Source organism: Puma concolor, chromosome D3 (assembly GCF_028749965.1).
Source record: "Puma concolor isolate L17-30 chromosome D3, mPumCon1.1.hap2, whole genome shotgun sequence".
Taxonomy (NCBI): domain Eukaryota; kingdom Metazoa; phylum Chordata; class Mammalia; order Carnivora; family Felidae; genus Puma; species Puma concolor.
In genome coordinates this window covers 21,151,339-21,171,923 of record NC_141678.1, presented here as the reverse complement: position 1 = coordinate 21,171,923, position 20,585 = coordinate 21,151,339, and the positions used below count along the sequence as shown (strand labels likewise).

The window sequence follows — 20,585 nt, the reverse complement described above, 5'->3', positions numbered from 1 at the left end:
CACCCACCCTCCACTCCCTCCCACCCCCCATCAACCCTCAGTTTGTTCTCAGTTTTTAAGAGTCTCTTATGCTTTGGCTCTCTTCCACTCAAACCTATGATAGATGTTTCTTATGCAATTTTTTAAAAACATTTTAATGTGCTGATTTACTTCTAAAAAGGTGTGTTTTAAAACTACATATAATCCTACAAAAAGATAACTGTCATTCAGAATGTCAAAATAACACAGAAATACAGAGAAATATATATTCCCAAATAACAATGTCAATAAACAAATTAATGTTAGTATATGAAATTAGATTGTGGTAATTGTTGAATAACTCTGTGAATATTCTAAAATACACTAAATTGTACACTGTAAGTAGGTGCATTTTATGGTATGTGAATTATATTTTTATAAAGTAGCTTAAGAAATCAATGGCTTAATATGCTAACATTTACTGGGATGGTTTTATTTAAGACATAAGGTAATAATTTCCAGTAAATTCATAAAAATATTTACAACAGACATTTCTAGCTCACCTCCCCTCAACTCTTAGGAAATATTCCTATTTTCCTTGAGGTCAGTGAAGTGAAGTTGAGAGGAAAAGGTCATCTGTTTTATAGATGAGGAGGTTACTATGTGAGGCAGAGTTGGGAGAGGCATTCCTTCTACATGGAAATCTCGGGAATAGAAAGCAAATGTAAGGTAGGGAAATCTACCTGGTGAGCTATAAAAAAATTTAGACACAATGCTTCTAGTTTACACAAAAATATAGAGTCAGCTCCCTGGCTTTCTAAATTATCAACTCTTTTTTTAATTGACACAAAAGAACAACAAAAACTAAAAATCAGGTCTATAGTCTAGTCATCTCATATGATAAAATTACCCACTGCTTCATCCCTTTTGAAATTATCTCCCTTCTGAAACACAACAAACTCTAAAAGCGAAAAAATCAATAAAATTATCCTTTGCTTAATAAATATTTAGTGGCTTAGATAGAGTTCAGGCAAAATACCCATGGACAAAGACAGCCACTGCCAGGAGAAGAATGGCATTGACATTCACTATAGCCCTCCATAAAGGCTTCTCAGATGTGTCTGTCAGCTTCTTTTTCTGGGCTTCTTCCTCCTCTCTGCTCAACTTGGGGCTTTTCTTCTGCAAACCGCAGAATAAGTCATAAGCCTTCTTGAGACATCCATGAGGTTCCTCAGGATTATCTGAAACAAAGAAAGATAAGTGAATGATCACAAAACATGGGAAATAATATCCCTGCCAATGTAGTACAGATGACTGTAAAGGATGATTACAATCACTTTTTTTTAAGTTTTTTTTAATATCTTTTCACTCTTATGTGGATCCTGAGAAACTTAACAGAAACCCATGGGGGAGGGGAAGGAAGAAAAAAAAAGAAAAAAAAGAGATTAGAGTGGGAGAGAGAGCCAAAGCATAAGAGACTCTTAAAAACTGAGAACAAACTGAGGGTTGATGGGGGGTGGGAGGGTGGGGAGGGTAGGTGATGGGCATTGAAGAGGGCATCTTTTAGGATGAGCACTGGGTGTTGTATGGAAACTAATTTGACAATAAGTTTCATATAATAAAAAAAATAAATAAACTGATACATAAAAACTTAAGAAAAGCTTAAAAAAAACTTAAAAAACTTACAAACACTTTTAAGTGTTGGAAGAATCTCTGAGAAAAATATAGATAACTTTGATTATATAACAATAGAAAACTTTTGCATGACTTATGTCAATACAATACAACACAATACAACAAAGTAAAAATACAATAAACAAAGTAAAAACAAGTGACAAACTGAGGAAAAATATTTGCATCTTATACTACAAAGGGTTTAATATCCTTAATGTACAATGGGCTTTTGAAGTAGAGAATAAAAGACTACCAACAACTCCATGCAGACATATATACATACATCAATAAACAGTTCTTAAATTTACTCAAAAAAGAGAAATTTGAAAAAAAATGACATTGAAATACTACTACTCATTTGTCCGTGACAACAATTAAAAAGTTTCACAATGGGATGCCTGGCTGGCTCAGTTGGTTAAGCATCTGACTTTGGCTCAGGTCATGATCTCACAGTTCATGGGCTTGAGCCCCACGTCAGGCTCTGTGCTGACAGCTCAGAGCCTGGAGCCTGCTTTGGATTCTTTGTCTCCATCTCTCTCTGCCCCTTGCCTTCTCGTGCTCTGTCTCTCTCTCTCTCTCCCTGTGTGTCTCAAAAATAAATAAAACATTAAAAAAAAGTTTCACAATATACTATGTTAGTCTGCGTGGAAGCAGGTACTCTCACACATTGTTGCTAGGAAAGCATGGTTCAACTCTCATGGAAAGGAATTTGGCAGTGTACAGCAAAATTGCATTGGCATTAGCCCTTTGACCCCAAACTCAAACTTCTCAAAGTCTGTCCTGAAGGTAAATTGGCAAAAATACAAAAGCTCTAAGTACAACGCTATTTGTGCATTAGAAAATTTAAAACATACTTCCAAGTTCAAATTTCCATGAAAAACCATAATGAATGTAAGACTATTCTTAAAAATGAATGGTAAAGAAAATTCTACAAAATAAAAGAAATGAGATGTAGTAAAAACATCACTCTGAGGAAAATGTGTAGCCTTACTTATTTACATTATAAAAGAAGGGAGACTGAAAATTAATGAAATAATATTCAATTTAAGTTAGAAAAAAATAGCAATAAACCCAAATAAAGTAAATGGAAGGGTATACAAATGAGACAGAAAGTAATAAAATAGAAAAGAAGGGTAAAAATAGAGAAAAATAACAAAGTCCAAGTTGGTCCTTTAAGAGAAATAAAATAGGCTAGTCTTTAGTGAAATTTATCAAGAAAAAAGAGACATCATAAATAATTACATAAAGAATAAAAGGGAAGGCATAACGACAGAGGTAGTAGGGATAGAAAAGCCAATAAATAGTATAAATAACTTCATGTAATTATATTTAAAGTGTGTACTAAATAGACACAATCCTAGGAAACATAATTTTCCCAAACTGATTAACCAAGAAATGGAACCTTTAATAGCTCTATAGGCATTGATTAAACACAGATTTAATCAGTTTAAAAGTCTCTCTCTCTCTCTCTCTCTCTCTCTCCCACACACACACACACACACACACACACACACACACTCACCAGCCCCCCTAATGCCTAATGCCGTTATTGGCAAAATACCAAAATTTTGATGCAGATATCATTCCACTCTTATTGAAATATCTCCAATTCATTCTATGAGAACACTAAGACCTATTTTTGGGAGAGAGAGAGAGAGAGAGAGAGAGAGCAGTAGAGGAAGAAAGAGAGAATCTTAAGTAGGCTCCATGCCCAGTGTGGAGCTCAGGGTGGAGCCCAGTGCAGAGCCCAATGCGGGGCTCCATCCCATAACCCTGAGATCATGACCTGAGCCAAAATCCGGAGTCAGACACTTAACTGACTGAGCCACCTAAATGCCCCAAGAACACTATGATCTTAATACCAAAACCAGATAAAGTACAAAAAAGGAAAACTATGTAGTCCAGTCTTACTCAGGAATACTGATATAAAAATCCAAAAGCAGTAGAAGGCATTTATCCTTCCTTCAAGTTGAAGATCCCAAGCCAAATCAAATGAAACAATTAGTGTGGAGTTCCAGACAACATATCCTGAAGTGGTAAACTTGGTCAATGGTTTTAAAAATTCCAGGTAGGGGCGCCTGGGTGGCTCAGTCGGTTGAGCATCCAACTTTGGCTCAGGTCATGATCTCACGGTTCATAGGTTTGAGCCCCACATCAGGCTCTCTGCTGTCATTACAGAGCCTGCTTCAGATCCTCTGTCTCCCTCTCTGTCTCTGCCCCTCCCCACTAGTGTGTGCTCTCTCTCTCTCTCTCTGTCTCTCTCTTTGTGTGTTTCTCAAAAATAAAATAAAATAAGTTAAAAAAATGCCAGGTAAACAAAGAGCTATGGGGGTGGATGCTAGAGAAGTTTCAATGAAGGCAATGGAATTAGAACCTAGTGTCAAAGAATAGGCAACTTTTTCTCTCTCAGAGAGGAAGTAGAAATATTCTAAGAGCTTGGTATACATGGCGGGAAGGTGAAGAAATCTGCCTGGCTGGAATGGATGGTATATTGGAGAGAATAGTGAGAAAAAAAAGTTGAAGAAAAAGGTAGGACTAGATGCTAGATGCTTAATCACTATCAATCAAGATTGATTTGTTGAACATTTATTTTTATTTATTTATTTATTTTTTTTTTTTTTTAATTTTTTTTTTCAACGTTTATTTATTTTTGGGACAGAGAGAGACAGAGCATGAATGGGGGAGGGGCAGAGAGAAAGGGAGACACAGAATCGGAAACAGGCTCCAGGCTCTGAGCCATCAGCCCAGAGCCCGACGCGGGGCTCGAACTCACGGACCGCGAGATCGTGACCTGGCTGAAGTCGGACGCTCAACCGACTGCGCCACCCAGGCGCCCCCGATTTGTTGAACATTTAATATGTGACTAGGAATAGGAGACACTGGATTGATTTTCATGTTAGAGCTGGTACACAGTTCCATGGATAAATGATGGTTGAATGGACAGACAGACTGATGGACAGGTGGATGAATGGGGATACTTCATTTGTAATGAATTATCTTAGCTTTGGGGAAGATAAGATTTTAAAGTTTCAGTTTACCATAAATCTAACAGCTTTTTCAGAAACTGAATTTAGTGGCATTAAAAAAATAAAGCAAACATGAAACCAGTTCAGGTACACAGAATTTCTACATGAAGACCAAATGTAATCCAGATATTACCTTCATCAACATCATTATCAACTTCCTCATGTCTTTTCTCTTCTGCATCTAAATCAATTCGTTCCTCTGTACTATTCCGAAGAGCCCAGCACAGACGATACAGCTACACAAAGACCATAGACAAGCACATTAGTGATGGAGCAAATGTTTAAATAATATGATGGTACATTCATTTATTGTATAGTGCAAGAAAATCAAATGACATTACATAGTATATGTATAGTCTTCTACCACACAAATTCACAAAAACACACTAACCATTTAAAATTATTTATGTTTTTAACTCTTCCAGTAGTTATTAAACACTCGTAAGTAATATTCCTTAAATTCATTTTTGAGAGACAGAGAGAGACAGAGCATGAGCGGGGTAGGGGCAGAGAGAGAGGAAGACACAGAATCTGAAGCAGGCTCCAGGCTCTGAGCTGTCAGCATAGAGCCTGACGCAGGGCTCGAACCCACAAACCGTGAGGTGATTGAACCACCCAGGTGCCCCATCTTAAGCAATATTCTTAAAACTCTTACTTCTGGATTTATAATTTCATAAAAGTCAAATATTTATCTAACTTACATATACCTCTGCTTCACTCATTGTCCTTATCATTCAGCTGTTATTAGTTGCATTATTATTACTTTCAGTTTGTTTAGTGGGTACCTTTGTAACTTTTAAAATATCTTCTTTAGCTCCATTTCTGGATCCATCATGTTTAGATAATATCTATGTACTACTATTAAGTTATGATAACAATTTGTGCCCTTATACATCCATTTTCCAGCCAACCTCCGAGCTTTTGTCAACTGTATCATTATTTTAAAACTGTTATAAGCTTTATAGAATTTAATTGTTTTCTGCAAATATGATTAATATTTCCATGCATCCCCTGAGATTTCTTTTTACTGCACAGCTAGGTTAGATCCACAACACTACTCATGACCTTCTCTGACAGGACTATTGATATTTATCGGTTGATTTTGAAAATTCAAACCTCACAGTATATTTATGAAACATAAACATAAATTAGATAAATGGTCTTATTGGTCCTTTAGACACATTTAAAAAATCAATAATAAATTATATTATTTTTATTGCCATAAAAGCTTAATATTTATATTTCCTTGAAAAATATAACATATTTTCTAGTGGTTTTTTTTTTTTTTCATTCAACTCCCAATATTCAACACAAATATTTCATTGTGACTTCTGGTGGCATGTCTTTAGAAAAGTAATTTGAACCATTCTGTGTTTCAGGTTTCCCCATCCACAAATAATATTTACTACTTTCTAAAAGAATATGCAAATAAATATTGCTGCAAAGATCGAGTGATACATGCAAAATAAATAAAAGTTATACATGTTAGTAATACATTCAAACAGTGTTAGTATATAAGCAGTATTTAAGTTAAAAAAATGACTAATATTTGCTGGTCCTCTATAATGTTTCCCCCAGAGATACCTTTTATTGAAAGTTTGTGGTGTATATGCTTTAAGGTATTTTTTCCATTGTTAGACATATATATATATATATATATATATATATATATATATATATATACACATTTTGTGTGTGTGTTTTATTTTCAAAAAGTGATATTATATAATACTATATTCTGCAAGCATTTTTTCCCCACTTACTCATGTCATGGACATTTAAAAAGGAAATGATTGAGCTCCTCAGGTTTTTGAACAGATGCATAATATTTAGTGTGCTATTATTGTGTATCCATTCCACTAGCAATGGAAATTTGGGTTGTCTCCATCTTTTTCTACTAGAAACCTTTGCAGAGAAAATTTATATATATATTTCCTACTTGTAGAAGTATTTCTACACAGTAAGTTCCTAGAAATGGGGATGTTGGTTCATAAGGTATGAGAATTTTAATTTTAATTGATAAATACTCCCCAATTGCCTTTCTACAAATTATGAAATTCATACATTCACCAATGATTTTGGAGTGTGGACATTCCCCAACATTCTTACCAACATTAGACATATTCATATTAAACTGTTTTGCCAATTTGAAAGGCATCTCATTCTATTTGTCTTTTTCCTGCCACCTGGTACCATGTACTTTTTTTTTTTTTAATCTCTGTATTGGTGTAGTTGTATTGTGTATGAAATTCTACTCATCCCCAAATAGTCCCAGGCCAGATTGCAACTCTGCTGTGAAGTCTTTTCCAATCTCTTAGGCAACACTAATTACTCTCTTTCTGGTATCCTATAACAAAGATAAAGATTTATCTACTAAGTGCATTGTGAAGTTTTTTGAGGGTGAAGCCCATTTCCTAATACCCCAGAAGGCAAAGAACCCTTATTTATTTATTTATTTATTTATTTATTTATTTATTTATTTAGAGAACCCCAAGCAAGCTCCATGCCCAGTGCAGAGCCTGACACGGAGCTTGATCTCATGACGCTGGGATCATGACCTAAGCCAAAATCAAGAGTCTGTTGCTTAACTGACTGAGTCACCCAGGCACACCAAGAACTCTTATTTTAAAATGAGTACTCACATGTACATCAGGAATGGGTTTTGTTAACAGGGAAATTCCTAGGACAACTAGTATGGAAACAAAAAAGAGGATGATGGCAAAGTACAGATAGTGCACTCCACAGATGACCTTGGGACAGTCACTGGCAGCCAAGCAACTTCCTGTTCCATAGGCAAACTCTGCAATCATGCGAATAAGGCCAATCACAAGTCCAATGACTAGACCCCAGAAGGCTCCCTGCAAAAGAAACAAGAATAAAATCAGAGTACTTAGAAAAGATGAGAAGCTCATTTGAGTAGGTAACAATTATCATCCTACCTACTTTCTCCATTAAGAACCAATAATGGCTAACCCTGAGCATAAAGTCACCAAAGCAAGAAAAAGGTACAAATACACGTGTTTATTTAGTGATACTGAAATTTCATTGCATCAGACACTACTTCAGGGCACTACTGTACACTCTGACCCAAGCTTAAGTTTACCTTGAATTTTATTTTATATATAGATTTTATAAGTTGTGGCTTATTTTATAGAATAAACAGAACTATGGCTTATGTTACACAATTTACAGAGTTGATATTAGATAGTTATGATAGTTCTATTAAGCTTTTGGCAATTAAGAGCATCTGTATTCTCTGAGAAGCTGGTGGGCTTGGAAACATATGTCCTCTAGTCCTCTGATCAAGATATTATGTTCAAGGGGAAATGGTATTGCATAGACATTAAAAGCATGAGCTTTAGTTGGAGGAAGACCTGAATCTGAATCCCAAAATACTACTTACTAATACTAAATAACATTTGAAAAGCACATAAGATAATAACCTCTCTGTACCTATTCTTCATTTCAAAATTATAATAAAGTTAACAGTTGGAAACAATTAAGGGATTAAATGCCCACGATCCAAAATAATCAGTTACATATATTATAACATAAATTAACATTTAAAAAAAATTTTTTAACGTTTATTTATTTTTGAGACAGAGAGAGACAGAGCATGAATGGGGGAGGGTCAGAGAGAGAGGGAGACACAGAATCTGAAACAGGCTCCAGGCTCTGAGCTGTCAGCACAGAGCCTGACGCCAGGCTCGAACTCACGGACCGTGAGACCATGACCTGAGCCGAAGTCGGAGGCTTAACTGACTGAGCCACCCAGACGCCCCTAGAAATTAACATTTTTAATTGTTAATAGAGTGGTAGGTTTTCTTCTAAGCACTTCACATTAAAATAAATCCCTTTTGGGGTGATAAATCCCTTGGGTGGCTCAGTTGAGTGTCCGACTTCGCTCAGATCATGATCTCACAGTTTGTGGGTTCCAGCCCCGTGTTGGGCTCTGTGCTGACAGCTTGGAGCCCCGAGCCTGCTTTGGATTCTGTGTCTCCCCCTCTCTCTGCTCCTCCCCGACTCATGTTCTCTCTTGCTTTCACTCTCAAAAATAAATAAACATAAAAAAATTAAAATAAATCCCTTTTAATCTTCACAGCAATCCTATAAAGTAGGCACTGTGATTATCTTCATTCTACACAGAATCAAATGGTTTGCTTAAGATCAAAGGATTGATAGAGCCAGGATTGGATTCAGTCAGTCTTACTCCAAAACTTGTGTTCCTTAGTATTGTGTCATATATGTATATATTTTGTAAGAAATATACAGACTGTACTATAAGTGTGCCCTATGTATTTACACACTTTAATAAGAATCAGGAATTATAGCTGAATACAATTAAAATTGAGATGGGCTTTGAGTTATATAAACAGGGTGGAAAGAATGCATTTTCCTACCAGTTAAAGAAAATATTCTCACTCCAGCAGGGAAGAAGTTTTCCGATTTTTCACTTACCTGTTCATTGACTCTTTTACAGAAGATGGCAAGCAGGAAGACAGCCGCAATTGGAGGCCCAAGGTAGCTAGAAATTGATTCTATATAATGGAATAGTTGTCCATTTTGAGATACCTGCACTAATGGGACCCACAAAATGCTGATGGCAATTAATAGAATGATAAATAGCCTGGAGAGAAAGCAAAATGATTTAAATATTAAACAAAAGTATTATTGGCACTTCCACTGTGCTTTACAGTTCTTGATTCTTGTGGCCATTCATTGATTTTCCAAATAAAATCACACTCCTTGACCTCACATGAAGCCATGGAATGCTTAATGACCATAGGTTAGTAAAATGCCAATAAAGCAATTGCTTCTCTGTAAATAGCTTCAACTGTGAGGTTAAATATCCATTCATAAAACAGTTCAAATGTCAGCAACTGGTTAATAATTTTCTAGTGCAATTTATGTAATGTATCAGTTAGGAAAAAAACACCACACTGTTTCTATGGTAAGTAATCATTTGTATGATAAAGAAAGCAGATCCCCATTTTGATCTTTTTTTTCCTAGCTTGAGAGAAACTAAGTCAGTTTTCACAGGTTGGAATTAAAATATCCTTTCTCCTAGCATGCTGAGTGAATTGGCCAGAAATGCTAATTTGTGCATTTTACTACCTGAGTACTTTGGCAGGTAGAAGGAGTTAGTAAAAAACTTTTTACAGGTCCTGTGGTCCAGGGAGAATAAGCTCAATATTCTGTACTTATTGTGCGAAGAAACACACATAATTTACTGGACTGTCTGCAAAAGGTCATTACTTCTCTGTGCTTATCTGAAACAGAGAGGTGGGGACTGGGAGAAATGGGGGACAGGCATTTGGGCAGGAGACTGAGGCACAAGTGTCTTATTGAAAGTTCACAAAACTTTTGCAACCTTGTAATAATTAAATGTGATAAACCATGGAAAGTCTGAGCATGATGCGTAGAGTATAATAAGGATTCAATAAATAATACCCACTGTCCTTGTCATGTACCTCTCTTGCTCGCTTATCTTCAGTTGTTTTCCATCATATGTGGAATAAAATCCAAAATCTTGTTATGGTTTAAATGGCCCTACATAATTTCACCTCTAGCTATCTTTCAGATCATGTTTCTTATCACTCTTCCACTTGCTTGTATGTGCCAACCTCACTCCTGCTGTCCTCACACCACACATATGACTGTTGTAAGAATTCAGCACTTACTGTTCCATCCCCACGGAGCCATGGGGCTCATTCCCACACTTCCCTGATGGTTGTGCATAAAGGCCACCTTCTCAGGGAAGACTCCCTGAACACCTGTCTTAAGTAACCCCCATATTTAATCTCACTTTAATTTTCTCCCTGCCACTTTTGCCATCAGATATAGAACATATTTATTAATTGTCTGTCTTGCCAACAAAGGTGTAAATCCCACAAAGCAGGAAATTATTTTTTACATATATGTCCTTTTCCATATTTGTATTCTGGGATATAGAAGGCTTTTAATAAGAGAGAGAGAGAGAGAGAAACTCATTAATTCAAAATAGAGACTTAAAGGGTATTCATACCCAAGATCATATGCCTATTGGTAGACTTCTGCATCCTGGGCTTCTGAATTCAGGGTCCAATACTTTCTCTACTACAGAAACACAGATGCTTTACTGCTCTTCCTCTCCTGTAATGTCCAGAGTGAAGATCTGGACCAAGTGAGCCCTTGGAATTTTCCTTGCAAATGCTTAATTTACTAAGTGATTGTTACTGTCTTCAGCAAAGCAGTATCTTTTACATAGGTAGTCAGATTCTCTTGATACTCCATTTCTTTTTTTTTTAATTTTTTAGCATTTATTTAGTTTTGAGAGACAGAGAAAGACAGAGCATGAGTAGGGGAGGGGCAGGAAGAGAGGGAGACACAGAATCCAAAGCAGGCTCCAGGCTCTGAGCTATCAGTACTGAGCCTAACATGGGGCTTGAACTCAGGAACAATGAGATCATGACCTGAGCTGAAATCAGATACTTAACTGACTGAGCCACCCAGGTGCCCCCTCTTGATACTCCATTTCTTAATGAGTGCAGTTGATAAACTACTGTGTAGTAGTGTGTGGATGACTTAATCTGTGACTTCCTTCATGTGATATACATGGAAACTTCTAGAGACTGCTTTAACCCCATGAAACTTTATACCCCATGAAAACCACTGGAGTTTCATGGAGATATGGTTGGAAGAGAGTGTGAGGGGAGGAAGAAATAAGAGACAATCAGAGGCATTTGAAACCCTTAAAAGCAACTATTTTGTTTAAAAGTATGACCCTGGGGTGCCTGGGTGGCTCAGTCAGTTGAGCATCTAACTTTGGCTCAGGTCTGATCTCACTGTTCCTGAGTTCAAGCTCCGTGTTAAGCTCAGTGCTGACAGCTCAGAACCTGGAGCCCGCTTTGGATTCTGTGTTTCCCTCTCTCTCTGACCCTCCCCCACTTGCACTCTGTGTCTCTCTTTCTCAAAAATAAATAAACCTTAAAAAAAAAGTATGGCCTAAAGTTTCCTATCTGGAAAGAAATGAAGTTGGATTAAATATCCTCTTAATATCCCTTTCCCACTCTAGAATTCTATTATTTGTTTCACTGAACCCAAGAAGAAGGTTCTAGTTCGGTTGTATTTCTGTGCTTTCCAGAGAAATTTTAGACAGAAGCCAGGATTTTCTCACCGTCCTGTTATAAGAAGCTCTTTCTCTGATGCCTGTTTCCTAATCTTGGTGTACAGGTCCATGGTAAAGAGGGTGCTAGCACTGTTGAAGATGGAGGTCATGGAGCTCATGAGAGAGGCCAACATGACTGACAGCATCAGACCTCGCAGTCCTGGGGCCAGATGAGAGTGCAAACATTAGTTAGGAATTGGACTCCATGATTTATGAGGGCCTTGCTAAACCAGAGTCATTCAAAAGTGTCACCTGGAACATTTACCAACTGATGTGCCTGTCAACGCATATCATCATGTAGCATTTCCTGCAAATTTCCTGGTGATTTGAGAATGATCCAGTACAGAATTTTAGTTTTAAATGTAAACTTAGAGATCATTTGCTGGAACCTAAATTTGGGAGAGAGGAACAGTGTTGTACCATCTTTCTTTGGGGAGAACCTCTTGGCTTCCTGAAGACTTAGACAACTAGAGAGGGAAAAGCCTAGTAAGCAGTTCTGTTAAAGAAGTTTTTGTTGGGAAAAGCAAAGAGTTTTGGGATATTATGGTAACTTCATCCTCCACTTCCCTCTGCTTATTAATAATGCCCCTAAACTCCTAAGACAAAGTGTGGAATGAGATGGATGGGTGATGTCACTTGTGGGTCATGTTCCCTTCTTCTTGACAATGCTCATGTGTGTCAGGGAGGAGAAAGATTGAAGAAGTATTAGCTGACCTTTGAAGGTATAAGATCACCTGGTTGTTCCTGAGCCCCATACTCTGCTCTGTTACTGACCACACAGATCACCTTCTAGCATCCTAATAATTTACTTTTGCCACATGTGTCATTTATTTTATATCTCATGAAACTAGAATGTGAGTTCCAAGGTATAGGGGATTTTGTGCTTATTTCACTGATGTTTTCTTTTCTTTTTTAATTTTTTAAATGTTTATTTATTTTTGAGAGAAAAAGAGCATGAGTGGGGAAGGGGGAGAGAGAGAGAGAGAGAGAGACAGAATCTAAACCGGCTCCAGGCTCTGAGCCATCAGCAGAGAGCCCAACATGGGGCTTGAACTCGGAAATGGCGAGATCATGACCTGAGCTGAAGTCGGTCACCTAACCGACTGAGCCACTCAGGTGCCCCTCACTGATGTTTTCTAAGCACCAGGGCAGGCTCTGGCACATAGTAGGCACTCAATAAATAGCTGTAAATTAAATATATTGAGGCATATTATTTGGGTATAACTGGTCTAGAGAAAGCAGGCTAAATCATTAACATCTAGTTTTCTGAGTTTGTAAGTTTGTGTTTATGCAACTATTTTATTGACAAATCCATCACTTAAATGCTCTTGATTGTCTTGGAAGACAATCTTGAATCCAAAGGAGTAAGGATTCTTCTAATAGGAATTATATCTGATTCATCTCTGTATTCCCCAGGCTCAGCACCGGACTGGTAGCCTATGGAAAGTGCTCAAGAAATGTCTGATGAAGCCAATTGAATTAATGGAAGTTAAGATTATTAAGGATTACGCCATAATCTTTCCTCATGGACCATTTATACACTAGGTCTCTGAGGCAGTCCCAGAAAAAAGTGAACATATTTTTTCCAGCTTTATTGAGGTATGACTGACAAATAACAATTGTATATAGTTAAGATGTATAATGTGATGTTTTTATACATGTATACATTGTGAAATGATTACCATAATCAAGCTAGTTAACATAACCGTCACCTCACATAGTTACAGTTTTCTTGTTTTGTGGTGAGAATACTTGAGATCTATTCTCTTAGCAAACTTTAAACATACATTCTTATTAACTATAATCTCCCTACTGTACATTAGTTCTCCAGAACTTACTCATCTTGTAACTGAAAGTTTGTACCCTTTGAAATCTTCCCATTTCCCCTACCCCCAGCCCCTGGAAACCACCATTGTACTCTCTGCTTGTATGAGTTCCACTTGTTTAGATTCCACATATTAAGCGACATTGTGTGCTTTTTTGTCTTTCTGTATCTGGTTTATCTCACTTAGCATAATGTCTTCCAGGTTCATCTATATTGTTGTTGCACTTGGCAGATTTTCATTTTTTTTAAGGCTGACATTAATAATGATATTCCATTATCTATATCTATATTATTATCTATCTATCTATCTATCTATCTATCTATCTATCTATCTATCTATCTCTCATCACATTTTCTCCATTCATTTGAGTGTGGACCTTTTCTTACCATCAGGCATCAGTTCCAGCACCATCACTGGGTAGGCATAGTTAGTACAACCGACTTCAATGCCACAATGTTTCACACATTCAGAAGGTACAACACAGGCCACCTTCTCTGAGGGGGGAATTCAGATAAGTGGGTTCAGTGAGTGGGGCCCAAACAGGTAAGATCTACAACCATTTGACATAGAGACAAGTTGTAAGATGATAAGTAAGAGGAGAGACATTTACTTGGAAATTGGAGATTCAACCTTGAACTCCATACCATAGAGCTGGTCCCTCTTTACCCAGAATATGACTTCCTAAGTGTCTCATACCTGTACCTCCCCTTGCACTGACCTAAGGGGCAGGGCTCCTCTTTGGGATGTGGCCCAGCTATTGCATTAGAGCAATTAGGGGGAGCTGATTCCATCCTCCAGAAAATCTGCAAGAACATAAATTCTCCCAGAGGCACAGAACTCCAGATGAAACAATCACAACAGCCACAACAACAAAATGGAAATTAGTTTTGTGTCTAGTCATTTAGTTCAGTGTTTTCTACCTACAGCTAAGAAGTGTCATTTGTGATCATTATTGGGGTGATTGCTCATGTGGGATGAGGCCTCCCTTTACTGTGGCAGTTGTACAATACCTTGTTGATTCTTTTTTTACTTAAACAATATTATGACAACAGATAGCAAAAAATGATTTAAAAAATCCCATAGAATACTGACACCTTAACACATTAGCTTCTTTTAGTTTTTTTATTCCTTTCTAATCTTTTTCCAGACAGAAATGTCTTTTTGCATAACTATGGCAATTGTTGAGATAATATTTTGTAGTCTGCTTTTTACCCTTAAACATAATAACTTCAGCATTTGACCACAATTTGAGAAAGTCTTCAGTCCTTACGTGTAATTTTCCATAAAGGGGGTATTTAATAATTTCTTTGGCCATTCCTTATTAGTTGGATATATATGTGTCAAATATGCCAAATTTTCCTGCTTCTGACATTCTGCAAAATCTGTTCTCTTCACCTGGATTTGTGTTTTAACTTCCATACATAATGGGTTTTCTAGCTTATCAAGGTTTTAATAAATATTAAAACCAGTATTTAAATTCAAGCATACAAGACAGAGGATTTATGAATCAATGGCTTGCCTGTGTATAGGATGCGGCTGATCATTCCTGGCATTACCATGAGGAACATGGGCAGCAGCTTCAGGTACCCACACATGATGCAGGCAGCTTTCACATGAGACATGTTCTTGCCTGATAGGCAGCGCTGCACAATAACCTGCCAGAAGAACATGACATAGTCATGAAGCAACTAGAGGATGATCCAAAGAAGGGGAGTGCCTCTTTTCAAGGATTAATGTTACAACAAGATATGGGATCATGAGTAGTGGAAAATAATCAGCTTCAGAGTAAAATCAGAACTCTAATCCCTGCTCCTCTTACATGAGTATTTGACTTTGTGAGACTCAGCTCTCTCATCTTTAAGAGGGTTATCTCTTGTAGGATATTCTGAATATTTGGTATAATGTTTGTAAGACTCTTGGTACATAGAAGTCAATACCCATCACTACTATCAAAATGTTCGCAGCTCCTAGGCTGCATTGCAACAATGACCATGTACTTGTCCAGGTACAAAGCTGTCACTACTGATCTTTGCCACAAGTCGTGTGTTTAAGTTGTGCATTTAATGTTGTAGGCACCAAATAAGCCACATACTCATCAGTATCTCTCTACTGTTAGGGATCAACTGTCCATTTGGAAAATCAAGCCCATTGCCATAGAAACAACAGAGTCAGGCAGCCATCAGAAGAGAACCTTGAGACATTCATCTCTAGATATGAATCAGTTATGAATAAAATATTGTGGTCCTGGGAAATTCAATGCATATAATCTCATAATTTCCACTTAAGTTGTGTAATCTCTTGACTAAGAATTTTCTAGAAAAACAGGATTTCTACCCATAATGCCATTGCTTCTTGACATTTTTCTTCTCAAGGAATGTCAGAAAATGGCGATGACTTTTTCTGCTTACTTTTCTTTGGAGAGACAAATCTATTAGGGATAGCAACAATGTCACTCAGTGCTAGGGGAACAGGTACTATCCTTAGACAGAAGGCTTGAAGCAGAAAGTTGGAGGGACAATACAAATTATATGTAAAATAGGGGATTCCTGTCAGAAAATAAGCAGGGTCCGGGTATCAGATCTAAGGGTGAATATGAGGCCACCTAAATATAGGAGATAAGTCATGTGGTCAGTGGCAAAATATAAACAATAAAGATTTTTGCACAAATCAGTGAAAGAGTACATTCTTTGGGAGACATGTTGATAAAATCAGTTTATTATATAGAGAAAAAGAAAAATTATCTCACACTGATACCAGTGACCATTGATCCAAGATAGTCCATTTTGGACCATTGATCCCAAAATGTGAAATTTTAAGTTTGACTTGACAGAGACTATCTGGGGTGAAGAAAACTTCAAAACAGAAAACAAAACAAACTTACATGCTATAAAAAGGAACATACAGAAAACCAAAAATAAGATCTTGGGGGTCATAAATACAAAGGCAGAAAAACTGAAGGATAATATTGAGGTAATTTCCTAGAAAATAGAGCAAAAAGACCAAGATATGGTAGATGTGGAGGAAAGATAAGAACACTAGAAAACCAGTTGAGGAAGACCAACACCCAAAGTGGAAGTTCTCCAAAGGAAAACAAAATGCAAGAAATCAAAGAATTCCACCAATTCATTAAAGATGTCCATTACTATATTAAACTTGTTCACAGTAGTCCATCACAATGAACAAAAAAAGACCTACACACAATAGCACATTGTATGAAATTTCAGAACACTGAGGACAAAGGCAAGATAAACTTCCAGAGAGAAAAGACACGTTACATCCAAAGGATCAAGAATAACTTCAGGCTTTTCAACAGCAATGGTGGAAGTCAAAAGATGGTAATTTATGGCTGGAAAATTATTTAAGGCCTAGAAATGCGTACATGGCCAGAGGATAAATTTGGGAAAAGTTGGAGTGAAGACATCTTCAAACATGAAGACAAATTCACAATAGATGTATCTCCTGTGTTTCTTGGGAACTTACTGGAGAATTCAATTGCCCTGAAAGAAGTAAACCAAGAAAGAAGATGATTTGGGATACTTGAAATATGATATATAATCCAAGGATGAGCCAAAGAGAACCCCAAATATGGTAGTAAAGGGGGTCCTGGATTAGGATGGGCACTAGGCACAGAGAACAACCCAGCAGTTTGTGAGAGGCCAAAGGTTTTAAGAGAAAATGAGAAAAAGAGTTGGTAGGATATTTGATGTGTTTGCAAGTACACATCAAGGAGATTTAGGCAATCTGCAGAAAGCTTGGTGTTTAATGAGTAATAATTACCAAGAAAATTTAAAACACAAAAAATAAGACTTATTTATTCTAGAGAAAAGAAAAAGCTAAAGAAAAATCAATCAGAGAATATCATGTGGCTTAGCTGTGGATTATATTTATGTAGCCACAAAAATGGTAGCACTGAATGCTGATCTCACCAAAATTGTGAATTAGTTTTACTGGAAGATGGAGGATTGAAGATAAAAAATTGAAAGAGCTAGGGGCGCCTGGGTGGCTCAGTCAGTTAAGCGTCCGACTTCAGCTCAGATCATGACCTCACAGTTTGTGAATTTGAGCCCCGCGTTGGGCTCTGTGCTGACAGCTCGTAGCCTGCAGCCTGCTTTGGATTTTGTGTCTCCCTCTCTCTCTGCCCTTTCCCTGCTTACACTCTGTCTGTGTCTCTCTCTCAAAAATAAATAATAAAAACATTAAAAAAAAGAAAAAAAAAGAAAAGAAAGAGCTAAACCCTCATCTTTCATTATTGGAAGCCAGTGTAAAAATCCTAAAACTGGAAAACCAAAAGGGATCAATAGAAACATTTATTTAAATCACCTGGGGAACAAATTTACAAGCAAATTCTGATTCAGTGAGTCTGGGTAGCATCTGAGAACAGTTATTTCTAATGAGCTTCAAGGTGACATTCACTCCAATGGTACACAGGCCATGCATTGAGTACAAGGATTTAGAGAAGAAACATACATACCAAAATACCTAACTGAAGGAGTCAATAATGTTTGCTTTTGAGAGTCAAGAAATGAGTAGAGAGCAGGACACCAGACAACTATTTATCATAACAAGACTTGTAGAAGTGTTTGACTCTTTAAATGATGTGTGTTTGTGCATGTGTATATGTATATATGTGTACAAAATAGAAACTAGATGCTTTTCTATGAGGAGAAAAAGAACAACATGAACATATTTACACACCACACACATACTTCACCTGATCTGTGCACCAGTACCACACAGCAACAATGGTCATTCCAAATATCATTCCTGGCCATGGAATATCTCCAGTGACAGCATCTCGGAAGATGTGAAAGGAGTCAGCCTGAGGAGTGTAGCACTTGGGATTGATTGTCAGGTTGTCCCCCTCAACTATGGATGGGATGGCATTCATGTACTTCTCTGTAAAACTCTCATAGCCTCCCACTTTAGCAAATGCTGCAAAGGTATTGGATAAAATGAAATGTTATACACAAATCTAAGACATCTGTTGTTCATAATTATTCCTTTGTGGTGGAAGTGTCCAATCATCTCCAATCAGCCTGGTCAAATCCGTAGTGTTCTCAGAGAACTCATGTCTTTCTAATACCACTGGCATTGGTAATGCTATCATGCTTTCACAATGTACAGGAAGCAAATCACCCTTTAACTTTTCTTCTTATTGAAAATTTTCTCTTCTCTTGAAAATTTTTAGTGTCTATGCTTATGGTAAAAATAAAAATTGTTATCCAACAGACTGATATTGATATCTCACAACCATCTAGAACAGAGATAAAACATGAAGATGAGGTAACAGAGTGAGCCTAACAATTAGCCATCAGAAAGCCCCTACTCCTCTGAATGGACCAGAAGTAATGGTCTCTGTTCCTGATACAAAGTCTGGCTGTTTTGACTTTATGCACAGTCTGTTTTTTGGTGCAATACTGACTGTATTCTTTCTATGTTACAACAAAAAATGGGAAGATAAGGAGCAGAAATTAGAGGCAGCAGTTTATGTATGGTGAGGTGAAATGGTGAGGCTCAGCCTGCGGGGGGAGGGGTGCTGGAAAGGCAAGACAGGTGTAGAAAAGAACCATAATGAGAATGTATGGGTGGCTCAGTCAGTTAAGTGTCTGACTCTTGATTTCGGCTAAGGTCATGATCTCATGGTTTGTGGGATTGAGCCCCACATCAGGCTCTGCATTGGCAGTGTGGAGCCTGCTTGGGATTCTCTCTCTGCACTTTCTCTTTCAAAATAAATAAATAAATAAATAAATAAATAAATAAATAAACAAACAAACAAACAAACAAACAAACTAAAAAAAAGAACAATAATGGATAGAAACCTTAGAAAGAAGAAGGATGAGCCCAGGCTTCTCAGCCCACTTAGTATAGTTTCAAATAGTGCAAAATTCATCTGAGTATCATATATCTGTAGAGTTGAGGTTGATATTATTTTACTTTTTCATTACTTATTTCATTTAGCATCAAAAATGTTTGCATGTGCCAAACATTGTGATGGGATTATATACAAAATGAATGTACAAGGCAGGATCTCAATACAAAGGAGGATACAGATAATACAAGGAAATTGTTCTGTTAAGGGGAATATTGTTTGTGACAACAATACATGAAGAATGCTAGAAGATGAGAGATTCCATCCTAAGGATGGGAGAAGGCTTAGAGAGGTTGATGCCAGAGGTCCATCACCAAAGCCAGACACCAAAGAACCATAAATAAGAATATCAAAGAAGTCCTGGTTAACTAAATAGAAAGTTTGTAAAGAATTGGTACTAGCAATGGCCTCTGGAGCAGCACTTTCAGTAATGATAGAACTTTCGGTAATGATAGAATTCTATATATTCTATATCTGTGCTGTCAAATATGAAAACTACTAGCTATATATTAAGCACTTGAAATATGGCTAGGCAAATCAGAAACTGAATTTTACATTTTGATTATTTTTTATTGTTTTTGAATTTAAATAGCCATATGTGACCAATCGCATTCATTTTGTGTCAAAATCATCAACTCTTTTTGTGCATTTGTTGTCTTTGCAGTTCTGTCAGTTTTTGCTTCATATTATCTTCAAGCCCTGTGATTAGGGTTCATGAATATTCACAACTGTATTCAGTGCAGCTTGAGTGGATGGAATTTGGTGGCTGCAGGACAGAGGAGAGATGAAAAGACACTTATTTTCATCTTATATCCTTTTTACTGTATGCATGGATTTCCTGTCCAAAGTTAAATAAGTAGCATAATAAAAGAAAACAAAAATAGGCAAGCTATAAGTTAAATTCATCAGTAGTGCTTGCTGCATGACTTAAGAGAAATATACAAACTGTGTTTGTACATTCTAACAATAGAGGGAGTAACATACTTTAATAATTTCCATCTGAAACAGTCACAGTGAAGTTAAGAGTCAGTTGTCTTAAACTGTTCTTACTATTTAATACTTATTTTTATGAAGATTCTACATAA

The 20,585-nt window shown here is 36.9% G+C and overlaps 1 protein-coding gene across 1 annotated transcript in view; it reads right to left on the bottom strand.

Moving 5' to 3' along the window:
- Positions 1-840: 840 nt before the first annotated feature.
- LOC112870310 (solute carrier family 5 member 4) overlaps positions 841-20,585 on the bottom strand; it is a 39,398-nt gene continuing 19,653 nt past the window's right edge. Inside the window, exons 8-15 of the mRNA XM_025933456.2 lie at positions 18,343-18,563; positions 15,151-15,286; positions 14,018-14,125; positions 11,815-11,965; positions 9,117-9,285; positions 7,301-7,516; positions 4,792-4,894; positions 841-1,199 (exon numbers count right to left, since the gene is read on the bottom strand). Of these exons, the coding sequence (XP_025789241.1) occupies positions 985-1,199; positions 4,792-4,894; positions 7,301-7,516; positions 9,117-9,285; positions 11,815-11,965; positions 14,018-14,125; positions 15,151-15,286; positions 18,343-18,563 (1,319 nt within the window). The 3' untranslated portion in view covers positions 841-984. The remainder of the gene's footprint in view (positions 1,200-4,791; positions 4,895-7,300; positions 7,517-9,116; positions 9,286-11,814; positions 11,966-14,017; positions 14,126-15,150; positions 15,287-18,342; positions 18,564-20,585) is intronic.